The 21,959-nt window shown below is 31.4% G+C and overlaps 1 protein-coding gene across 1 annotated transcript; it reads right to left on the bottom strand.

Annotated features, from left to right (window-relative positions):
- Positions 1-2,508: 2,508 nt before the first annotated feature.
- Positions 2,509-16,051, bottom strand: LOC119672147. The gene is made up of 3 exons (XM_038083124.1): positions 15,469-16,051; positions 2,763-2,958; positions 2,509-2,711 (listed from the first exon to the last, which is right to left on the bottom strand). Exons 1-3 carry the CDS (start codon positions 15,912-15,914, stop codon positions 2,532-2,534), a joined length of 822 nt encoding a protein of 273 aa, XP_037939052.1. The 5' UTR covers positions 15,915-16,051; the 3' UTR covers positions 2,509-2,531.
- Between the last annotated feature and the right edge of the window lie 5,908 nt (positions 16,052-21,959).

Here is a 21,959-nt window from a genome sequence, read left to right as displayed (position 1 = left end):
TGTTCTGCTAACGAAAACAAATTCAGATATACATATGATAACTGTTTTAGGATAAAAATAAAAATGTTCGTTAAATTTTTTCTTATTTAAAAAATAATATTACATGGGTATATTCACAAAAATTCTTATATAGTTAACATATATATATCCCTGTGCATTTTAATTTTTAATTTCTAAAAATAAATTTGCTAATGAGCTGCAAAATCGCTTATTCGCCTGTTAAGAATAGGGGTATTCAGGATGTCTGTGCATTGTAGAATGTGCATCATTGCAAACTCAATAATCGTGAGTACACTTTGTGCATTTTAGTCATGAAAATATTTAGAACAGCTACATTTTGTTTACGTATTTAACAATGCCAAAAAAAAGTAAAAATGAAAATATATTGTATACTGGATTTTGCTGTTGCGGAATTAATGGGTAATTTATATTTGTGCATTTATATTTTTAATAACATATAGCAGCACATTTATATTCATACAAATTTCAGAAATTGATAGTAATGATGCAATGCAATAAGTGACATTTTGGATGATTTAGAAGAAGACATTTCTACTGTGCTTATGTGCCATCGTGGAATTTCATCAAACGATCCAAAATCTTTTGAATAATTCACTGATGTCCTCACGAGTTTTGATGACAATTGATGGCGTCAAATGCTACGAGTTGGACGACTATAATTTCACAAAATTGATAATCTTTTATCATTGAGTAAAAATATTATAGAGTCTCAATGACTCAATTATTAAATAATCAGCAACATGCACGGAAGGCCGGAGTGAAGATATTCTTTGTTTCTGCGCTGCTGCTAGATCGCCCACGCTTATGTTTGTTTTTTTAAAAATTTTTTGGGTCCAATAATAATTTTGGGTCCAATTTTGGGAACATTCAATTGTTTGTTTTAATCAGGTATAATGACATTGATATCTATGTTACATTAATATTAGCTAAAATAAAATAATTTTATAAACCTTGTGATCAAAAAGGAATGATTTTTTTTATTTTCACGCTGGCGACACTATTATGCACATTCTGTCAAAGTTTAACGCATATCGTATGGTTAGTTTTTGTTTGGTGTCTATAGAAAAAGTCGAAAAATTTTCGTGTAGCGATTTTTAAAATGGGTCAAAAATTAGAATAACGTGCGTGAATCAAATTTTTTGTTGCAAATGGATTCAAGTGTGCCGAAACATTGAAAATGTTAAAAAAGACCTTTAGTGATTTGTATGTGTCGCAAACGCGAGTATACGAATGGTGTAAAAGGTTCCAAGACGGTCGTACAATCTTGGACCATGATGACATCCCTGGCCGCCCAACAACATCTGTTACTGAAGAAAACATTGAATCGGCGTAGAAGATCGTGCCGAAAAATCGTTGTGAACCGATTAGAGAGATTACGGTGTTGTTGGGCATCTCATATGGATCGACCGAACACATTTTAACTGATGTTTTGGGTTTGAAACGCCTCGCTTCTCGGCTGGTGTCAAAGAAACTGAATTTCATGCAAGAAAAGCGTCGTTGAAATGTGGCTAAAGAGATGATTTCCAACGCAGATAGTGACCCCACATTCATCGAACGCATCATAACTGGTGATAACACATGCTTCTATGAATTTGACATGCCCACCAAACAACAATCGACCGAATGGTGCTTTGAAGGTGAGCTGAAATCGAAAAGTGAACGCCAAAGTCGGTCCAAAATCAAGATTATGCTGACTGTTTCCTTCGATATTCGTGGTGTGGTGCACTATGAATTCCTTCCGGACGGTCAAACGATCAATAAGGTGTATTATTTGGCCGTTATGCGTCGTTTGCATGAGGTCTTTCGCAAAAAGTGCCCAGATTTATGGAAGGAAAAGTCATGAATTTCACACCTCGATAACGCACCGGCTCACACAGCGTTGGTTGTGTTGCAGTTTTTGGCCAAAAACTCCACCAATGTCATCAACCAAGCACCGTACTCTCCAGATATGACCCCGTGTGACTTTTTCCTCTTCCCCCGACTCAAACTGCCATTGCGGGGAACGCGTTTTGAAAAAACGCGTTATGAAAGATTGTATCAAGCGTTGGGGAACTTTTATACAAGTCCCCAGAAGGGACTTCTATTCATATGGGATATCCTATCCATATATTAGGGTATATCCATGTTAGCTACAACAATGAATTTTCTAAATTGTAGGTTAAACGATATAAATCAACTCGGAGGAGTATTAAGATCAATTTTAACTACAAGGAATTGCTAGCAAGAGGTGTACTCTCTTCGGTGGGCTTACGTTGGAGACTATGAGTTTACCAGTATATGATTTCTATTTCAAGGATATGATATTGTATTTTGTGTGATGGACTTAAATGGGCAAACAATTTTGGTTAGCATGCAACAGACTTATCGTTGATAAGTCTGTGTTGCGTTGGTAACGCAATGAAAAATGATTGTTATAAAATGACTATCCATATGGGAACATTTACGATAATGTACTAATTTACGATAATGCATGTTAAATATTTCAGTATTAAATATTTATTTCTAAAATTCTATGTATAAAACTTGGAAGTATATTTAGTTTTGCATGTTTGTAATGATTTTATAAACACAGATAATTTCTTATAGAATAGATCTTTATTCCTCCATTTTTTTCTTGAATTGTAGGACATAGTTTGCGCAGTTATAATGCAATCGCAAGCATAATTTAAAGCATCATTCAAATCCTGAATCTATAAAATATAAACATTTTATTACATGTTTAGAAACAAATTCGCGAATACCTCTTGATTTTTCTTCAGTTGAAGACGGAAATATTTCCGACATATATCTTCAAAAAGATTTTGAACAAACTGGTATTCTACGACTATGTGTCGCCACTTTTCTGTTAGATCTTCTTTAATATACTTTGTATTTATTAAATTTTCGTTATTAAGTTTGTCTTCAAATTGCTTAAAGGCCATCAACGGCTCATTATCTCTATAAAATAAATTTCAAATTAAATGTTGCGCAATACTGTTTTGTATTAACTTAACACTGATATTGCATTATGTATTGTTTTTTTACAAACTTTGCTGTAACAATTTTTTCTGTAATTTTCCCTAATAAAGTATTTAAAAATAATTAAAAAAATATTGTTCAAGTAATATTTTCGCGAACACTTGTAGTCTCTGAAATTTGAAAAATTATACATTTTCAGCATTTATTTCTAAAATGATTTCTTTACGATATATAAACGAGCATTTTATCGGTTATTATATAACCTTCGAAAACGAAATATTGCACGAGTTATATGTCCTCAATCAATAAATACTCGTATATATATTCTAAGATAACTAAAAACTGATGAATAATTAATATAATAAGATTTTAGGAAAGAAATCAATTTATAGCATTCTTAGCTCCTACACAAACAATAATATTAGGCATTTTCGGTGGCTCGCAAGTGCTTCAAAAAATAGCAAGTTGCTGGCCTATACTGGCCGAAATGTACGCAAAACAACAACACTATTTTCTCTACCTCGGCCAAAAAAAAAACAAAAAAACAAAAAAAATGTGTTGTTTGTGCTGACAATTAATTATATTTTTAATTTGATAAGAAATAAAAAAAATTAAATTGTGTTTTAATAAAAGACCTTATTCGCGTCGCCTTATACAGGGTTGAAATACAATAGTGTTTGTTCTGGCTGTTTGCCCCGTTTAAAAAAAAAGAAGATGCTTTGACGTTTCCAGGAAGAGGAAGGAAGATGTTTTCTAAAAAATCAATGGAGAATTTTGAGGTATAGGTTCACTTTTAATTGCGACATTCCTTATGCCATTTAAACTACGTGCCTTTTCTTATCAATATTTTCTAAGATTTGTATCAATTCTTCTGTATTACGTCTAATATATTATCGATTTATATTGGAAGAGCGAAATGATGTCGCTCACACAAGAAGTAAGAAGCACTGAATGAATTATTCAAATGAAAAGTGTTGAGTCTGAAAACTGTGGTACTTGAGGGCTACGGATTTTTTTTATTTGGGAAGCACCTCTAGAAGGATCAAGGCAAGGTACTCTCTAAACGATTCTGAACACCTTTTCCATTATGAATTTTTTTGTGTCTGATGTGCATTTTTTCTCGCTCGGTGGTAGTCTCTCCTTCGTTTAGCAATTTTTGCAGTCATCCATTAAACAAGTTTTAGTCACATCTCCTACAAGTAGACTGCCTTGATAGCCCATTCTATTCGGATAGTATTTGTATACTTTAGATAGTAGACATATGCTATCAGAAAACTTAAAGCTTCATACTTGTTTTTGAAAAACTCTCGTCTGGTTTAGGAGACACTCTTTGTTTAGCATTATTTCAATTTTTTTGGTGATTTGGGTCTTTCGAGTACTTAGATTCTGATAACCTTCGATCTTGTTGTATTTTTTTATTATTTATTTTTATTATTTATTTATTATTTATTCAATGTGTGAATGAAGATCACCCTGTTGAGGGGGAACAGTTTGGTATGCATCGAAACGACAATGAAAGTAAGTAGTTGTCATTTAGCTCGCATCGGAACGACACGTCGAGCGCAGTAATTCGCGGAATTCGTATTTGATTATATACTTTAATATTTAATAGCTTAACACAAATAAAAAATTGTTAGATATTTGTAATATTTACTTTACAGTTCAGAAGTGGGATAATAGGTAAAAATGTGTTGAACTACGGACAAATTTTATGCATAAGAGTGCAGCAGCCCTAGCGCTTCAATAGTTATATTTTGTACAAGCAACAAACGGAAAAGTTGTGAAATTCTCGTAACCATAATTTACTTGCAAAACTAATCGTGATTAGTGAGTGCGGAAGAGACAAATAAGCAAACAAACTTGAGAGGAGCAAGAACAAGAAAATGTGTACGAAATGAAAGTGAAACAACGAAAACGAAATTAAAGTAGATCATAAAATGTTAACGGCGTTGTGAATAAAAAAAAAAGACAACTAAATTAAAAAATAGTATAATTACGAATACGTTTAACGCTAACAAAGAATTAACGATGCCGAAAATCAGCGAATTAAAAATTGATCAACTAAAAGTTATACTGCGTGAAAAGAGGTTAGCTACAGCTGGTACGAGAGCGGGATTATAATTGCGGTTAACAGAAAAAATCAGTGCTGATGAAATTAAAGCACCAACGGTAATGCATACTACAAGATTACAAGAGCAAATCAATGACCTACGTAGTATGATGGAAACTAATGTCAGCATGTTCCAACAGAGAAAGCAACAAACAGTTGACACAAATGGAGTGCAGACGCCTATGAATAATTCAGCCATTAGGTGAAAGTGTGAGTCAATCTGTAACGCCATCAATTTCTACAAACGCATATGGTGGGTTTCAGTCAATTAAGGAAATAGGAGACATGATTCCGGAGTTTGACCCAACTAACAAGCAGTCGCTAACTGTTCAGCAGTTCATTAATCATGTAGGTGGAGTTATGAGAGCTTGTCAACTAAACGGGAAATGTGTTTTATTGGCTGTTTACGGTTGATTAAAAGGAGTGGTGCGTGTCTAGTTAGACCCATTACCTACCGTGCACACTAGCTGGGATGATTTTGCAACAGAACTGAAAAACGAATTTTGCGTATCTTACAACGAAGCACAAGTGCACCGCATTATGAGCGAATCAGTACGTAACACAGGTGAACATACATCCGATTACTGCTTTAGAGTTTATGCCTTAGGCAAGCGTTTTCAGCTAATCCTCTATTATTCAGTATACGCGATAGGGGTTGAATCATTGTGATTTATAAGTTGCTATAGCAGCGCAAAGATTTGAAAACGTAATACTAATGCGCGAAATAATTGAAGAATGGTTAACGAATCGTGTTAAAGATATTACTTTTATACAAAAGCGTCAGCCAACAGCTAGTGGTGAAAGTAAAAAAATTGTGTGCTACAATTGTGGTGAGATAGGCCACATATCAAATAAATGCTCAAAAGAACAGAGACGTTTATTGTGGAAAGGTGCATAAACGAGAGGAACCGGTGAATTGTGGTCGTAAGCAGATTATGTATAACACGCGAATGGCCGAAGTGAAGCAAAACGAGAAATGTTTTGTTAAGAAAATAACGTAAATAACAAAATGTTTGACGCATTAGTTGATACCGGTAATGAGTGCAGTTGAATTCGAAAGTCAACGGACGATATGTTGAAAGTCGAATATGAAGACTGTTACACACGTTTAAAGGGAATTAGTGGTGGCACATACACGATGCGAAAGAGATGTGCGATCGGTATAATAATTGGCACAACAAAGGTCAATACAATAATATATATTGTTGGCTATAACATGCTGGAGACAGATTTTCTGCTGGGTCAGGACGTAATATCGCGTGAAGTTAATGGTGGAGCATGGTCAATCAAAGCTCGAAGCTGAATGCCACCGTGTTACTGTGGTGCCAAATGACGAGTGTTTTGCAGGGTTAACAAATAACGTAAGCAATGCAGATCAAATGTTGAAACTTCAAACGTTGCCGAAAAATTACAACGATATATTTTCAGACGGGTTAACGGGAATTGGTAAATCACAGTTAATTGAAAGCAAATTGTTTTAAAATCGAAAAAGGTTATTGCGCAAGCACCTTATCGAGTTCCAGCACCAAAGCAAATAATAATTACACAAATGATCAAAAATTTCGAAGTTAACAACATTATAGCGAAATTTGCGAGTCCAATTGTATTAGTCAAAAAGAAAGACGGGAGCGACAGACATTGCGTAGATTACCGTCGCTTAAATCTAACAATACAAATTTTTTACGATACTTGATTTGAATAGTGGGTATTATCAAATCAAAATCGCACCGGATAGTCGAAAATTCACGGCATTTATAACGGCTGATGGTTTATATGAATTCAAGTGTATGCCTTTTGGGTTAAAGAACGCGCCTATTGTTTTTCAATGTTTAATGGCAAAAATCAAAGAACAAGTTCACGAAGACGACCTTATGATATACATGAATGATATTTTAATAGGCAGTCAAACGTTCGAGTATTAACAGCTTTACGTAGTGCTGGCTTAACGCTAAATGTGAGAAAATGCGAATTCATGAAAAGCACCATTACATTTCTTGGTCATAAGTTAACATTGGAAGGTATTCTACCTGGAAAAGTTTCCCATACCAACTAATATGGCAGACATACGCAGATTTTTAGGCTCGAAAACTTATCCCTGGTTACGCTATAATTTCAGAACAATTACGCAAGCTCCTATGAAAAGACCAACGATTTGAATGGACAAAAGTATAAGAAGCCGCGTTTGAGCAATTAAAATCTAAATTAGTATCCAGACCACTATAAGAAGGGTATCGTATCGATGCGGAGCACGAACTGCATACAGATGCAAGTACAGTGGGGTTGGCAAACGTGTTATTACAGCGAAAAAAAGAAGATCTTAAACCAATAGCGTACTACAGTAGAGCAACCAGTGTTGACGAACAACAATTTCACAGCTATGAGTTCAAAACTCTGGCTGTCGTAGAGTCGCTGGAACGTTTTCCATATTATTTCTATGGTAAAAAGGTTATGGCACGAATACAGGACTACGACATCGATATAGAACACTGACCAGGCAATCGCATGGAGCATGTCGATGCTCTCAGCCGAACTCCGTACGAAAAAGCACAAACAATCGAAGTAGCAGATCTGCGTACCGATAAAGCAATTATAGATAAAGATGACTGGCTGTTTAGCATGCAGCTACAAGACGAGCATATACGGTACATAGTAAACAATATTAAAACGAACCGTAAAGTTGAAGGAGTATGTACTACAACACGAAAGACTCATGAGAAAAATTGACGACAAACTTCTTTGGATCGTACCGTGAACACTACGACATAGTGTGGTGCTAGATTGTCATACACAAGCAGGGCACATGGGTATTGAAAAAACAATGGAATGTTTAAGAATTTATATGTAGTTTCCACAAATGTGCAATTTTGTCAAACAATTTATTTTATCTTGCGTCGATTGCGCTTATAATAAACGGAAGGGTGGAAAAGCCGAAATATGGTATCACTACGATGACATTGAACCAATTTCGTTTAGAACCATCCACATGGACCATTTGGGTCTGATCTCGAAGAGCTCTAAAGGTTAAGAACATTTGCTGGTTATAGTTTATAGTTCGTTCACTAAATTTTGTATGCCATATCCTGTTAAAAATATATCAGCGCGGTATATAACACTAGTTTACAGCCAAAAATTTCCAAAGATGAGACTTATATTTCCTATGAGGAAATTTTCCGTAAAAATCGAAAATCACAACGATTTTTTTTCCTGTGTACCGTTTACGAATTATTTGCAAAAAACCGTTACTTTGACTTTTCTCAAAACATTACCCTGCATATGGCTCTGTAATTTCATTTTTGAAGTTACATTAGTAGTGCGTGATATATCAAATTAAAGGTGAAACCTGTACAAACATTTTGAGCTACACAGCGTTAATGTAACTTATTTAGTTTTTAAGCTGTAGCTGAAAATGTACAGATGAAAAATGTTTTTTTTACGCTTTTTTAAACTTTTTCGATTTTCAATGTGATGGGACTCCCACAAACATTTTTAATAAAAATTATTTGTTTGATTGATGTTAAAGACTGTTTTAGTGCAAACATTTCGAGTGGCTTAACATAAAAATCGAATAAAAATTTCAGAAGTTATTCGCCATTTTCCAAATTTGTCCAAAATAGTGGTTTTTATTAACAAATCAGAAAAATCATTTTTTCCAATTTATTTTTAAAAATTGTATTAATAAAAATTTTATTAGTTATTTTTAAAAATTAATATTATTAAATATTAATATATTGCATTTTATATAAAAGTTTGACGTCGAATGTGAAACTGCAGTATTAAAAGTGAATTTATATATTATAATGAGGTATATGTGTACTTTGAGCAGGCTTCTTGTAGTGGATTTGTTTCTCTTATAATTGTCCAACAATAATCTCCCAACATGCTTGAATCGCAATATTCTTGATATGTTTGTAACGACACAAAATTTTATTAATTAAAAATTTGATCGTTACAACGCCGTGGGTATAGCTTCCTACAAAACGCAACACGGCTTCCTAACACACAACAAATAACACTTATATAAAACTATTGAAGACATCTGTAACAAAAAATGTGTGAATTAATAATTAAAATATTTAACAAACTAACTCACCGCAATCCATTGCCGCCATAACATAGCTTTTGCACTGGACAAACTCTGAAATTATATGGAAAAAAATTTGATATGGCGTAAACTAATATATTGAAAGAATATTATACACACCTTGAACTATCGTTTTGAATATTTATGTTGCTGGAACTTTATTGAATATGAAATAATTTTAAATTAATTTTAAAATAATTTTTCACTGTCACTTAAATAAACACGTTGACCGGCACAACATTTTATTGGAAAAAAACAAATAAGATCAAAACAAGATATTAATAAAGAGACCTGTCAAACTAAGAAAGCTCTTGTGCAAAGGTGTGGAACGAAAGCAAAGCTTAGTCAAAAACAACTCCTAACTTCCACATGAATAGGAGATAGAATTCGCCGTAAAGCGGGATTTTAACTGGTGCATTGCAGTGGGATCAGCTAACGAGCTTTAATCAACGGTCGTTGAACTTTAACGTAGCTACAGCTGATACCGTTGACCGTTGACGATATAAAACTGCGTGCACCAGGAAGAAGGCTGCTTGTTGTTCGGTTCTACGCAGTGATATAGATTTATTGAAGCCTATCGAATTCGACAGCGAAGGTGAACAAGTGATTACTGGATTTTTCTTTTTGAAAATTATTTAAGTGTAACTGACGGTGTTAAGCTAATAAAAATTCTAGATGTTGAATACAAAAGAAAACTTAAATATTTTTACAAACTGTTTAAAATATAAAAATTAAATACATTGAATAAATAAATTGTTAAAAGAAAATTACTTAAATGCAAGTATTGAAATAAACTAAATTGTACAAAAGAATACTAAATTGTCCAAACTAAGCTAACAAAAGTTTTAGATTTTGAATATAAAAGGAAACTTAAATATTTTTACAAACTTTTTAAAATATAAAAAATTAACTACATTGAATTAAAAAAAATTGTTAACGAAAATTACTTAAATGCAAGCATTAAAATAAACTAAAATAATAAATTGTACAAACTAAGCTAAATAAAAAATTCTAGATTTTGTATCTAAAAGAAAACTTAAATATTTTTTACCAACTGTTTAAAATATAAAAATTTAATACATTGAATAAAAAAATTGTTAAAAGAAAATTACTTAAATGTAAGTATTAAAATAAATTAAAATTGTACGAAAGAATAATCAATTGTAGAAACTAAGCTAATAAAAAATTCTAGTTTTTGAATATAAAAGAAAACTTAAATATTTTTTTTTAAAAACTGTTTAAAATATAAAATTAAATACATTGAACATAAGATTGTTAAAAGAAAACTTCTTGAATGCAAACATTAAAATAAAATAATTTTACAAAAGAATTTAAATGTCAATGATACAGAATTTAAAATATCGTTTGTAAATTAGATGAAATTAAATTGTAATAAAGAGATTTTTTTTAAGAAATAAAAAAACACCAAAGAAAAGAAATACCATTGGACACGGTCGAAAAATTACTTATATAGAAGAAATATCATTTAAACTTAAATACATTGATTATAATTTTTTTGGTTCACAATATTTCGTGTGCAAAGGCGTTTGACTGTTAATTCACACAGATACAGGTAAATAATCATAAGCGGCGAGTGGTTAAGTGGATAAGAAGGACTGAACTAAGGGTTGAAAAGGTGAGCAAGATTCAGGGCTTTAACAGTTACTGAACCTAGGTCGCACGGGGTATAACACACGTAGCTTTAACAGTTACGACTGTCTATACCATAGTGTACAGTGTACAGTGTACAGGGAAAGGCGTGTTGTCTACGGCCTGTAATACAACACACGTAGCTTTAACAGTCACGTGTGATTGTATTAAATCGTGTCGAGTATCGAGAGAGGTTCAGCTGTATAGAACGGTTTAGTTTACCTCCAATTCAGTCCTTCAGAATTCAACGGAAGTGACAGGGTAAAAGATAAAACAAATTTCTTGTGAGGACCTTGGACAAGACTGAGTTATCCCAGCTCTAAACGAACCGCCAGAAAAGGTTCATTACATGTTTTTCCATTGCAGAGATATCCTGATGAAACCTTTCATCTTGTTCATCACCTTCTGCACTAAAATTTGAAGGAAAAAGTCCACATGAGAACTTTGTAATTTTTAATTAAAGATGAAAAAATTTCTCTATGAAGTGAATTTCTTTCGTTACCCAAGAAGCCGATGACAATTTGCTTAAACGAAGTCCATGCTTTCAACTCTTCTTTATTCAACATATTATTAAATTTTTCATCCGTCATCAGTTTTTTGATTTGTGCTCCAAATCCAAATCATGCTCCAAATCGGCATTTTAAAAGAAATGCCGGGAAAAAAATGTGTAAAAAATTCGGATTATTGCAATAATTTTCAAAAATAAAAATACAGAAAAAGTACAATTAATTACATTTTTTAAATTAGATTTTTACGTTTTTGTTATCTTTGATTGTACTTTAATCAAAAAACCAACCTTTAAATCGGCGCATAGCTTGCAATTGAATTCGTTATATTGAATTAACTTTAAAACATCCTCGACTTCATCATAGGTTTCCTCTACCCCAACGACATGCGCTAATGGTATAGTGGGAAGTTCATTGTCGTTGTGAACAAGAGCAATTTTTAAAATAAATTTTGAACTATCTAAGAAAGGACGTCATTCGCTAGGATCATATCTCATTTGCAATTTCTTGAAAAGACTTTTAATATCACTGCAATAAACAGTTTGATAGAATTTTTTGAGAAAACATGAATATGCATTGCTTCTGTGGCGATATTCATTTACTCTTGTGGATTCACTTTAGCAGTTCCACTGTTGAAGACGTGAAGATGTGAGGCTCACTATAAGCTTTTGATAAATGTAAGTCTCTCGTTAAATCGTTTAATTCAATTTGTGATATAAAATGATTTGCGGTTTCACTCGTATAACTTTAAAATGAAACTTTATTTTCATATTCACTATTGTTGTCTTGCATATTTGGTAGAGTTGGTTGAGCAGTTGCATTGCTTCGTGAAACTGGCTTAAATGCTGATACTATTTCTGGATACTTCAGAAATCTTATTTTCGTTGGCGACATCATACATGTAATATTTATGATGCATATATAACACTGAGAATGGTTTACAACCTCTTTCCATAATATTGGTACACAAAAGTTCAAATATTGTTTTCTTCCAATATACCACAATTTAAGTGTAATCCTACAGGTTAGACACACTGCATTAGAAGTGCACGGTTTATCCTGCTTAGCCATAGCAAATCTCAAAAAGAATCGTATGGTATCATATGATACCATATGTAAAGTTAGCAGTTCGACGTCAAACTTTTATATAAAATGCAATATATTAATATTTAATAATATTAATTTTTAATTTTTAAATATAATTTGTACAATTTTATATAATACTGTTTAGATTTGCACTTTAAATTTCAAAAATTAAATTGGAAAAAATGATTTTTCTGATTTGTTAATAAACACCACTATTTTGGACAAATTTGGAAAATGGCGAATAACTTCTGAAATTTTTATTCGATTTTTATGTTAAGCCACTCGAAATGTTTGTACTAAAACAGTCTTTAACATCAGTCACACAAACAATTTTTTTTAAAAATTTTTGTGGGAGTCCCATCACATTGAAAATCGAAAAAGTTTAAAAAAGCGTAAAAAAACATTTTTCATCTGTACATTTTCAGCTACAGCTTAAAAACTAAATAAGCTACATTAACTCTGTGTACTCGTAAACGGTACACAGGAAAAAAAATCGTTGTGATTTTCGATTTCTTCGGGAAATTTCCCTATAGGAAATATAAGTCTCGTTTTTGGAAAACAAAACTTTTAATTATTTGTAAACTAGTGTAATTGAAGTGTTAAATGAGTCAAACAGTTATGTTGGTATACCATTATGTATCGTGACGGACAGAGGGTCAGCTTTTACATCATGTGGATTTAAGAAGAAGAAGGCGATTTAGTTTTGGCCGGAAATGAATCACCAAGCACAGGTATGTCAAGAAAACTCGAACCACTATTTAAAGGATCGTTTGTAGTCACCAAAGTAGTTACCAAGCACGCCGAACGAGGAGGCACTATTCGTCTGTGTATTCAAACAACAAATTGAAACTATGGTGTCAGCTATAAGAACGAGATGATGACGACAAAGAATTGAGTGAGGTCGTTTATGTCGATCAGAAAAGGCCGACTGTGAATGAAGATCACCCTGTAGAGGGGGAACAGTTTGGTAAACATCGATATGACAATGAAAGTAAGTAGTTGTCATTTAGCTCGCATCGGAACGACACGTCGAGCGCCGTAGTTCGCGGAATTCGTATTTGATTATATACTTTAATATTTAATAGTCCAACACAAATAGAGTAATTGTTAGATATTTGTAATATTTACTTTACAAATGTTAATCTTGCAGGCTTACGTTACAGCAAATTCAACAAAAATTAATATTTCTTATGCTTGGTTTATCTCCCAAATTTAAGTAGAGTTGCTAAGTAGCAGAAAATTAACTGAAATTTCATATATAGATTAGTTTAATTGTATCTGTTAACTTTTATATTAAATTTAGTATAAAAATCAAATATTAATAATCATAACTATTATTATCATATTAATTATATATATAAATATATTAATTATCATAATTATTGTAAGTGTAAATAAGTACTTTAATTTAGTTTCTTATTCTGTCTTTGTTGTTGTTGTTATTTGTGTTATCACATATTTTTAGCAATGTTGCTGGCTCTCACAAGTAACGTGCCACACGTAACATGATCATCTTCACACGCCACTGTGCGAGGTTGATAAGCATTATGTGTATTTTCTTTTATCGTGCGTTCGTTGTGAGTTGCAGCAATAGGCAAGCCGCTGCGACAATTCTGTTGTTCCCACAGGTGCAATATGAGTTGGCGCATGGCATAAGTGATAGCACATTTAAGTCATCAAATTTGTGAAGCAAGTTGGTATATGGCAAAATACATATACCAGCTTGCTGACTGCACTAAATACTATAAGTTTAGGTAATGCACATATTTCCCACGTATGCCCTTAGCCTTGAATGTTCAAATTCCATCGGATAACAAATCGTGGGAACTAGGTGCATTTCCTTTTTTACCATAAGCTTAGCATTAATAATTTTGTATAAAAGCAGAACATTTCTCAATAAAATTCAATTCAATTTAAACACCTGAATTCAAACAAGCGTTTTCTTTTGGTTTAAGTGCCTAAAAGAACCGTGATCAAAGTCAGTTTATGTGCCGAATTTGAAAACTAATAACACCAATTAAATAAATAAATAATTAATTAAATAAACACATATTTATATGTAAATATATATATCTGTTTATATAAAACACGTAACTGGTTCATGTGCCGGATTGCGTAAGTGAATGCTAAGCTGGTTAATGTGCCGGATTAGCTAAATCCGTATCAGACTAGATACGGATGAAAACATAACGTGTAAACGCTAAGCTGGTTTAAGTGCCGGATTGGCTAAAAGCTGTATCAAACTAGGTACAGTGCATAACAGTATCCTTAACGAAAGAACATCAATTAAACTACATCACATATACGTATGTATATACTCGTATGTATATAAAAAAAACCACAACGCGTAGTTATAGTGCTTGGAAACTTCAATTGCCGATCCCGCGACTGATCTTCATTGCTTTCGTGACCATATTAACTATTTTTATATTATACGAGTATGCATATTTTAATTTCAATAACTGCAAATAATAAACCTCTTGAAATTGCAATAATTTTGAATGCATTTCTTTTTTGATTGCTGTTAATAATATGGGAACAATGAACAATGAAAAACAATGTTGCAGTCATAAGTTGATTTTTTTGACTAATGACCTATTTTTTGTTATCATTTATGAAAGTAAATTATTAATGATTGCAATCGCTTTCCAGAATCGAAAATGATTCATATGTTAAGTACCAAATCAAAACGAAAACAAAATGATAAAGATTTGCTATTCAAGCAAATCGAAGATGCTCAAGCGACGTGACTGATTTTTAGAAAGTGTTCCATTGAAATGTTCCAACTATATATGTATGTATGTATACATATACATATATATATACATATAAATATATATATATATATATATATATATATATATATATATATATATATATATATATGTATACAATATATATATATTTATTTATGTGTAAATATATACATATATATATATATATTTACATTTAGTATATATATATAGGCAATATTCGAACAACTTGATTGCATTCGAATTCGAATATTTCAGTGGAACACTGTACTTTATTTTAATATTAAAATACTGATATCAAACCTTGCGCTTATGAGTGTTTGAATTATAGATGGGCTGAACTGACGCAGGCACATACGTTTAATCTCAGTGTTTAAGTGCTTCATAAATTCATTTTGTGCTAATTCTTCTGGTTGTTTATGTATTGCAAATAAGTAGTCTCTGCTAAGAATAGCTTCTAGAAGAAGACGATTCCATTGTTTTTCTTGTTTTAGCGATTTGTCCAATTTTCTTATTTTATCAGACAGTTGCAGAAAGTTTGTTTTTAGTTTAGTAAAATTCCTATAACCCGCAATTAATGTTCTCTCAAGTTTTGTAACAGTTTGAGTCATTTCTTTAAAAAATAATTCGTATTGAGTTCGTAGACACAAGTCCGAATCATTTTCATTACATTGCCACAAATTGGAGGATATGAAGCTTGAAGTGAGGCTTCGAACGCTTGATTCAAAGTACAAAGCGACTGGTGGCATCTTTTTCCCCGATTTAAATTAAATGGTATTATTATTAAGTTACTTAGAATTAAAAAGAACACAAAAAATATATATTTTAAGTCTTGGTTAATAGTATTAGTTTTGCGATTCAGCAATTCTGTTAGTATATGTATATATATATATATATATCTATATAAATTTATATACATGCATGTATACTTACTAAATTTATGAATTAATTAAAATTTAAAACTAAAATCTAAGTCCTTGGTAAATTGATAATTGAATAATTTTGGTGTAAACATAGATAAAGTTCATTCCACACTCAAATATTTGATCAGCAGACATTATTATACGAAAAATGTAAACTTAAGGCATTCAAAGGAATGGATAAGAGCACTTTAAAAAAACTTCAGTTGTAAGAATGAAAATTTACACTAAATTTCCACCTACATAAACGTGCACTAAAAACAATAACAACACGATCTAAAACACATCAATACAACACAGTTTTTTTTTTTATTAAACGACACACTTCTTATATTTATATTTAAACTTGGAAAAAGTAGTAGTAATTAATATTTAAAATATTTATTCAAAACAATTTATCAAAACCCAAAACCCGCTTGCAAGCCTTAATAACACCTTAAACTAATCTGAAATGATTTTGAAATGAAATATAAAAATATAATTAAATAAATGAAAATACTATGAAATACTGAGACACAACAGGTGGTATCACGTCGACTGTGTCGAAAGTAATTCTCTGTAATACGCAAAGGAGACCGACTATAACGAAAATCTCCAAACGAAGGCATAGTTGTAGTAAAATACTTGAATACGACAGATGGTCTCACGCCGACGGTATATAAAGTAATTCTACAAGATCCAGAATAATCCCACTAATAAATTCCGCACTTTTAGATAAAGCCAGAAGAATACAAAGCCAGGGGCTTGAAGGAGGAAGATCTATCAAGGACATTCAAGCACTGAAACTTCACAAAAGACATCTTTATTTAATTATTTAATTTTTACCCTTTCCAAACAAAAAAACCACAAATTCAAATTCTGTTTATATATACATATACATTTATTTTATTTTCTTTGTAATAAAAAGTTAATTTGTTTTCCTATCTTATATATAAAATTTCCATGTCACAATATTAGTTACCGTACTCCTCCGAAACGGCTTAACCGATTTTTACCAAATTTTATATGCGTATTCAGTAGGTCTGAGAATCGGCTACTATCTATTTTTCATACCGCTAAAGTGATTAGGGAGTCCCTACTCAGCAAAAATATCTTTATTGCTTTAAGAAAAATTTTTTTATTGTTTTGACATAAATTTTGTTTATATTTTTGAAAAAGAAAAAATTTTTTTTTTAATATTTTATGTAACTACGCCAACAAGTACATCGAGCATTTACATCCACTTCGTTTCTTCGTATTCGCCTTGCATGGCAGATGGAAAATGTACTAAAAATTTTTCTAAAGATTTCACTAATGATACTATAACAAATACCGACGGATATTCAATATATCGTCGAAGAAATCCCGATAATGGGGGACAATGGCGGGTGGTGCCGTATTCGTCTCTGCTAAGCAAGACATACAATGCTCATATTAATGTTGAGTTTTGTAGTTTTGTGAAGAGCATCAAATATATAAGTATGTCCATAAAGGGAGTGATATGGCTGTGTTTAGAGTAGAAAATACTAATGTAAATGCTCCTCCAATGAACAAAAACGGTGAAATTACGCTCTACCAAATTGGTCGGTCCATCAGCTCCAATGAAGCTGCTTGGCGTATCTTCGATTTTCTAATTCATGAACGGGATCCAGCAGCTGTTCAGTTAGCCGTCCATCTTGAAAACGGTCAGCGTGTATTTTTCACGAACGAGACAGTGATTGATCGTGGTACAAATCCACCTAAATCTACACGCACTGCATTTTTTGAATTGTGTAATAGTACGGATGATTTTGGTGCCTTCGCAAGAACATTACTCTATTCACAAGTACCACGCTATTTCACATGGGCTCAAACAAAAAAATGGATGCCCCGCCAGCAAGTTTCACCAGTTGATGCATGTCTCAATTTATTTAAATCGAACGCTTATTTACAGTTAATCCAAGACACACTGAGTGCTGACCCATTATCATTATTATTATTTACAGTCAATCCAAGACAATTTAAATTTGAAGATACAACAGTTGTTGCCAGGGAACTTGGTATAATACAAATCTATTGATTTTAAATTAATAATTTTATAAATAAACTATAATAACTTAAAAATAATATTGTTGGGCGTTTGTTATTTTTATTTTCCTTTTCGTTCATAGCGCTCCATGCCTATTTCATGCATATACCACACACACATACACACACATATATAATTACACACTTATAATAAGTAAGTTACTTTTTGTCTACACTATAATTTATCTAGAAACTAGAAATAATTTATAAGGCAAAACAACATTTGTCGGGTTATCTAGTTTTAATATATATTTATAGTTAATTGTATTTACAAAAAAAAATAATATAATGAAATAAAATAATAAAAAATAAGTATTAAAAGTAGTTTATATATCTTATTGCTAACTTAATGCTAATATTAATTACATTTTTTTAAATACTAGATAATATTAAATAGATATTAAATTAGATATTACTAAACATACAAGTGTAGTTAAATATATTTTCAAAAATTATATAAAATAATGAAATAAAATAAAAAATTAAATATTAGATTGTGTCTTTAGTATTCGTTTTTTTAATCGATCATTCTCATGTACGAAATGTTGTTGAAGGATGTGTGAAGTTTTTTTTTCATCAGCTGACGGAAATTTTTGAAAGCAAGTATCTGTAAATAAAATTGTTACAATATTATATGTATATATATATATAATTTAAAAAGTATTTGAATTTAAAAATTCATATACATATATATATAAATTCATATATATAAATAAAAAAAATGTGTTTATATATATATATATATTAGTATTTGAATTTAAAACTTCGTCACTGATATTATTATCATATTGTATTTCTCTATTTTCAACAACATCATTCAGTTCATTTTTTGTGAACTTTTTCTGAATTTTTATTGTCACATGCCTTTTTTTTTTTAATTCAAATATGCTCGACATAAAATTGCGTGCTTCTCTTTTAGCTGCTTGTCTTAAAGCAGACATTATGTTAGTTATTTTATTAAAGACACATTTCATTGTATTTTGTACATTACATATTTAAAGTTATTAACTTTGAATAGAATTTATATCTAGGAACTAGAAATAATTTATAAGGCAAAACAACGTTTGTCGGGTTATGTAGTATTAAATATAAATTTAAAATTTATAAATTTCGAAATAAAGCATTACGTTAATAAAGAAATTGAAATAAAACCACAGCACTTTGAATATTTTGGTCACAATCTATAAATTTATTGTGACGACGTTGGCGAGACTGAAAATACCTCATAAAATAAGCAACGACTGCAAGAAAGGGTCGTTACACAGTAATGTAAAGGAATTTTCTTTCGATATTAAGTCGCTTAATATTGATATTCATTTCGTATCAAAAATTGACAAAAATTCATATAAAAAACTTTCAACAGAATTTTAACATTAGGCCTTTTCGGTGGCTCGCAAGTACGGCAAAAAATGCATGTTGGCCTATGTTGGCCACGCGAGTCATTGGCATCACTGTTGCAATCTGTCAAATGTTTTGTTTTGACAAACAGCAAATCTTGTATATGTGCATATAAATCAAATATATTTTTATAAAAATATTATAAAATTAAAATGAACACGGAATTAAAAGGAATGGTAAGAATATTGGAAATTTAAAAATAAAACACTAAGATAAGTAAATTTTTGTAGGTACTGTCGATGTAGGGAGAAGAAAGCAACGTATTGCAGCGGCCGAGGAATGCAAGTTATTTCATGGATTTTTTAAATGTTATAAATGTTCGTGTCAAGTAGCACTCTAGGAAACACTTCGTTTCCTTTGTGGTCCATAGTTTGCGTATATTTCTATAAAAAAAATTTTTAGAAAAACTTCAAAAATTATGTTTGTTTTATTAATTTTACGTATGTAAACTACAAATTAAATGAAATAAAATAAATGTTATTTGGTAATAACTAACATAATAAAAAATTCAATGTGCTTAATACTTACGATTTCTCCATTCTTATTATTTCTTCGTTACTTTTCACGATTTTTTAAATTTTTGAATTCTGTTTGAATTTTTATTTCCTCAATTTTTGACATTTGATTGCACTATTCGTTGGAATTTTCAATGAAGGTTCACAATAGTTCGCTTATTGCGTTGGTAACATTTTTTTTTTACTGGCCGAGGTAGAGAAAATAGTGTTGTTGTTTTGCGTACATTGCGGCCAGTATAGGCCTGCATAGGCCAACAACTTGCTGTTTTTTGCCGTACTTGCGAGCCACCGAATACGCCTATTGTAAATTGTATTATGCCTTATGTTGTGTTGTGTAGAGCACGAAATACGAGGGCGGTTTGATAATTATGACTTTTTGAATTACCCGCGCAGTTACTCCAAATGCAGTACTGCCGTCAGCTGTAATCTACCAGTGAGCAACTTTCAAATTTTGAGCAAGCTATGTCATTCAGTTGATGTTTGATAGCCGATTAAAGCAGGCAACCTCACGAATTTTTAGGAAAATGGAAAAAATTATAAACATTAAAAACTAATTAAATCAAATAAAAGAAAACAAAATGAATGTAAGAAGGGTAATAGATATCATTTTTATCTTGTATATTTAAATTCATTTATTAACATAATATATATATTTGAATTTATTGTTAAAAGAATTGCTCACATGATTTTAACGAATGACTGGAATTTTGCAACATATTTCCAATGAACATTCACAATAGACTTATATTCGAATTTGACCGCACTAAAACTTAAAGAGTTAAATTGTTCATGAGTAAAACTTAACTGAACATTTTAGGAGCATTGTTGTTGCTTTACATGTTGTCTTTCGTAAGTTGCGAGTGTTTTTTTTTGCAACTCTGAAAGAAAAAATGATGGCTAATACAAATGAAGAAGATTATTTTTGCATCTATAAGGCCTTTTCTTTTGTTAGCTGGTTGCAAAAGAACAAATAAAACAAGCACTACTTTCAATAGCAACTCTGGACAAAATGGTTGTACATGACTATGAATAATATATAAATTTTCATGCCTTTTAACAGTAAATTAATATATACAAAAAGTAACGTAACACGAAATATGAATAATTAATGAAATCGTTCGTTGACAGTTAACTGAAAATTTCGTATGCACTTCCAAAAATTGTGCACAATAGAGGAATTTTTAGTCTTGGCAACTATGCGATTAAAGGCTGCTTATTAGTTAAGCGATTTCAAAAAGGTTGGACTAAATGAGCCAGGAGTGTTGTTGTTTCATATGTTATTTTTAAAATAACCAGTTGTTGTTTTGTGATATATTTACAAAAAAAAGGCCTACAGTTAGAAATATACTTGAAGATAACTGCAATAAGTGAAACTGTAGTATTATAACGATACGGATTTGTCGTTTAATTTTGCTGACTAGTTAGAAATCTTATATATTTCATTTGTTAATGCAAGCAGCTCATTTAGCTGCTTGCATAAAAAAAAGAAAGCAACCTATTTCACCTATCTACTGGCGAACCCACTTACTGGCCGACAGATCTAAATAAAACACCAGATGTCATTGACTTTTGCATTTGTAAGGGTGTACCCATAAATAATCTAACCTTGCGGTCGTCGTTAGATCTTTCGTCTGACCACTCTCCTCTTCTGTTAGAAATTCATTCGAATATCGTTTTAAAAACTCCAGAACTTAGACTTCACAACAAAAGAACTGATTGGGCTATTTTCCGTAGTTACATTAGCGAACACCTCTCGACACATATTCCTCTTAAAACTAATCATGACATTGAAGCCGCAGTAGAACAATTCAACAAAATTGTACAAAAGGCAGCTTGGTCTGCAACTCCGTCTACACAGAATTGTAGGACTGTACATCTAGACAAGGATATCAAAGAACAACTACTTGAAAAACGT

Source organism: Teleopsis dalmanni, chromosome 1 (assembly GCF_002237135.1).
Source record: "Teleopsis dalmanni isolate 2A chromosome 1, ASM223713v2, whole genome shotgun sequence".
Taxonomy (NCBI): Eukaryota; Metazoa; Arthropoda; class Insecta; order Diptera; family Diopsidae; genus Teleopsis; species Teleopsis dalmanni.
This window is presented reverse-complemented; position numbering and strand designations above follow the sequence as displayed.

Excerpts from the sequence above, each read along its gene's own strand:
- LOC119672147 (XM_038083124.1), bottom strand. The coding sequence starts at position 15,914 with ATGCCACCAGTCGCTTTGTACTTTGAATCAAGCGTTCGAAGCCTCACT. Across the intron at positions 2,959-15,468 it reads CAAACACTCATAAGCGCAAG|AGATAATGAGCCGTTGATGG; the intron begins GTTTGATATCAG and ends TTTATTTTATAG. Across the intron at positions 2,712-2,762 it reads AACTGAAGAAAAATCAAGAG|ATTCAGGATTTGAATGATGC; the intron begins GTATTCGCGAAT and ends TATATTTTATAG.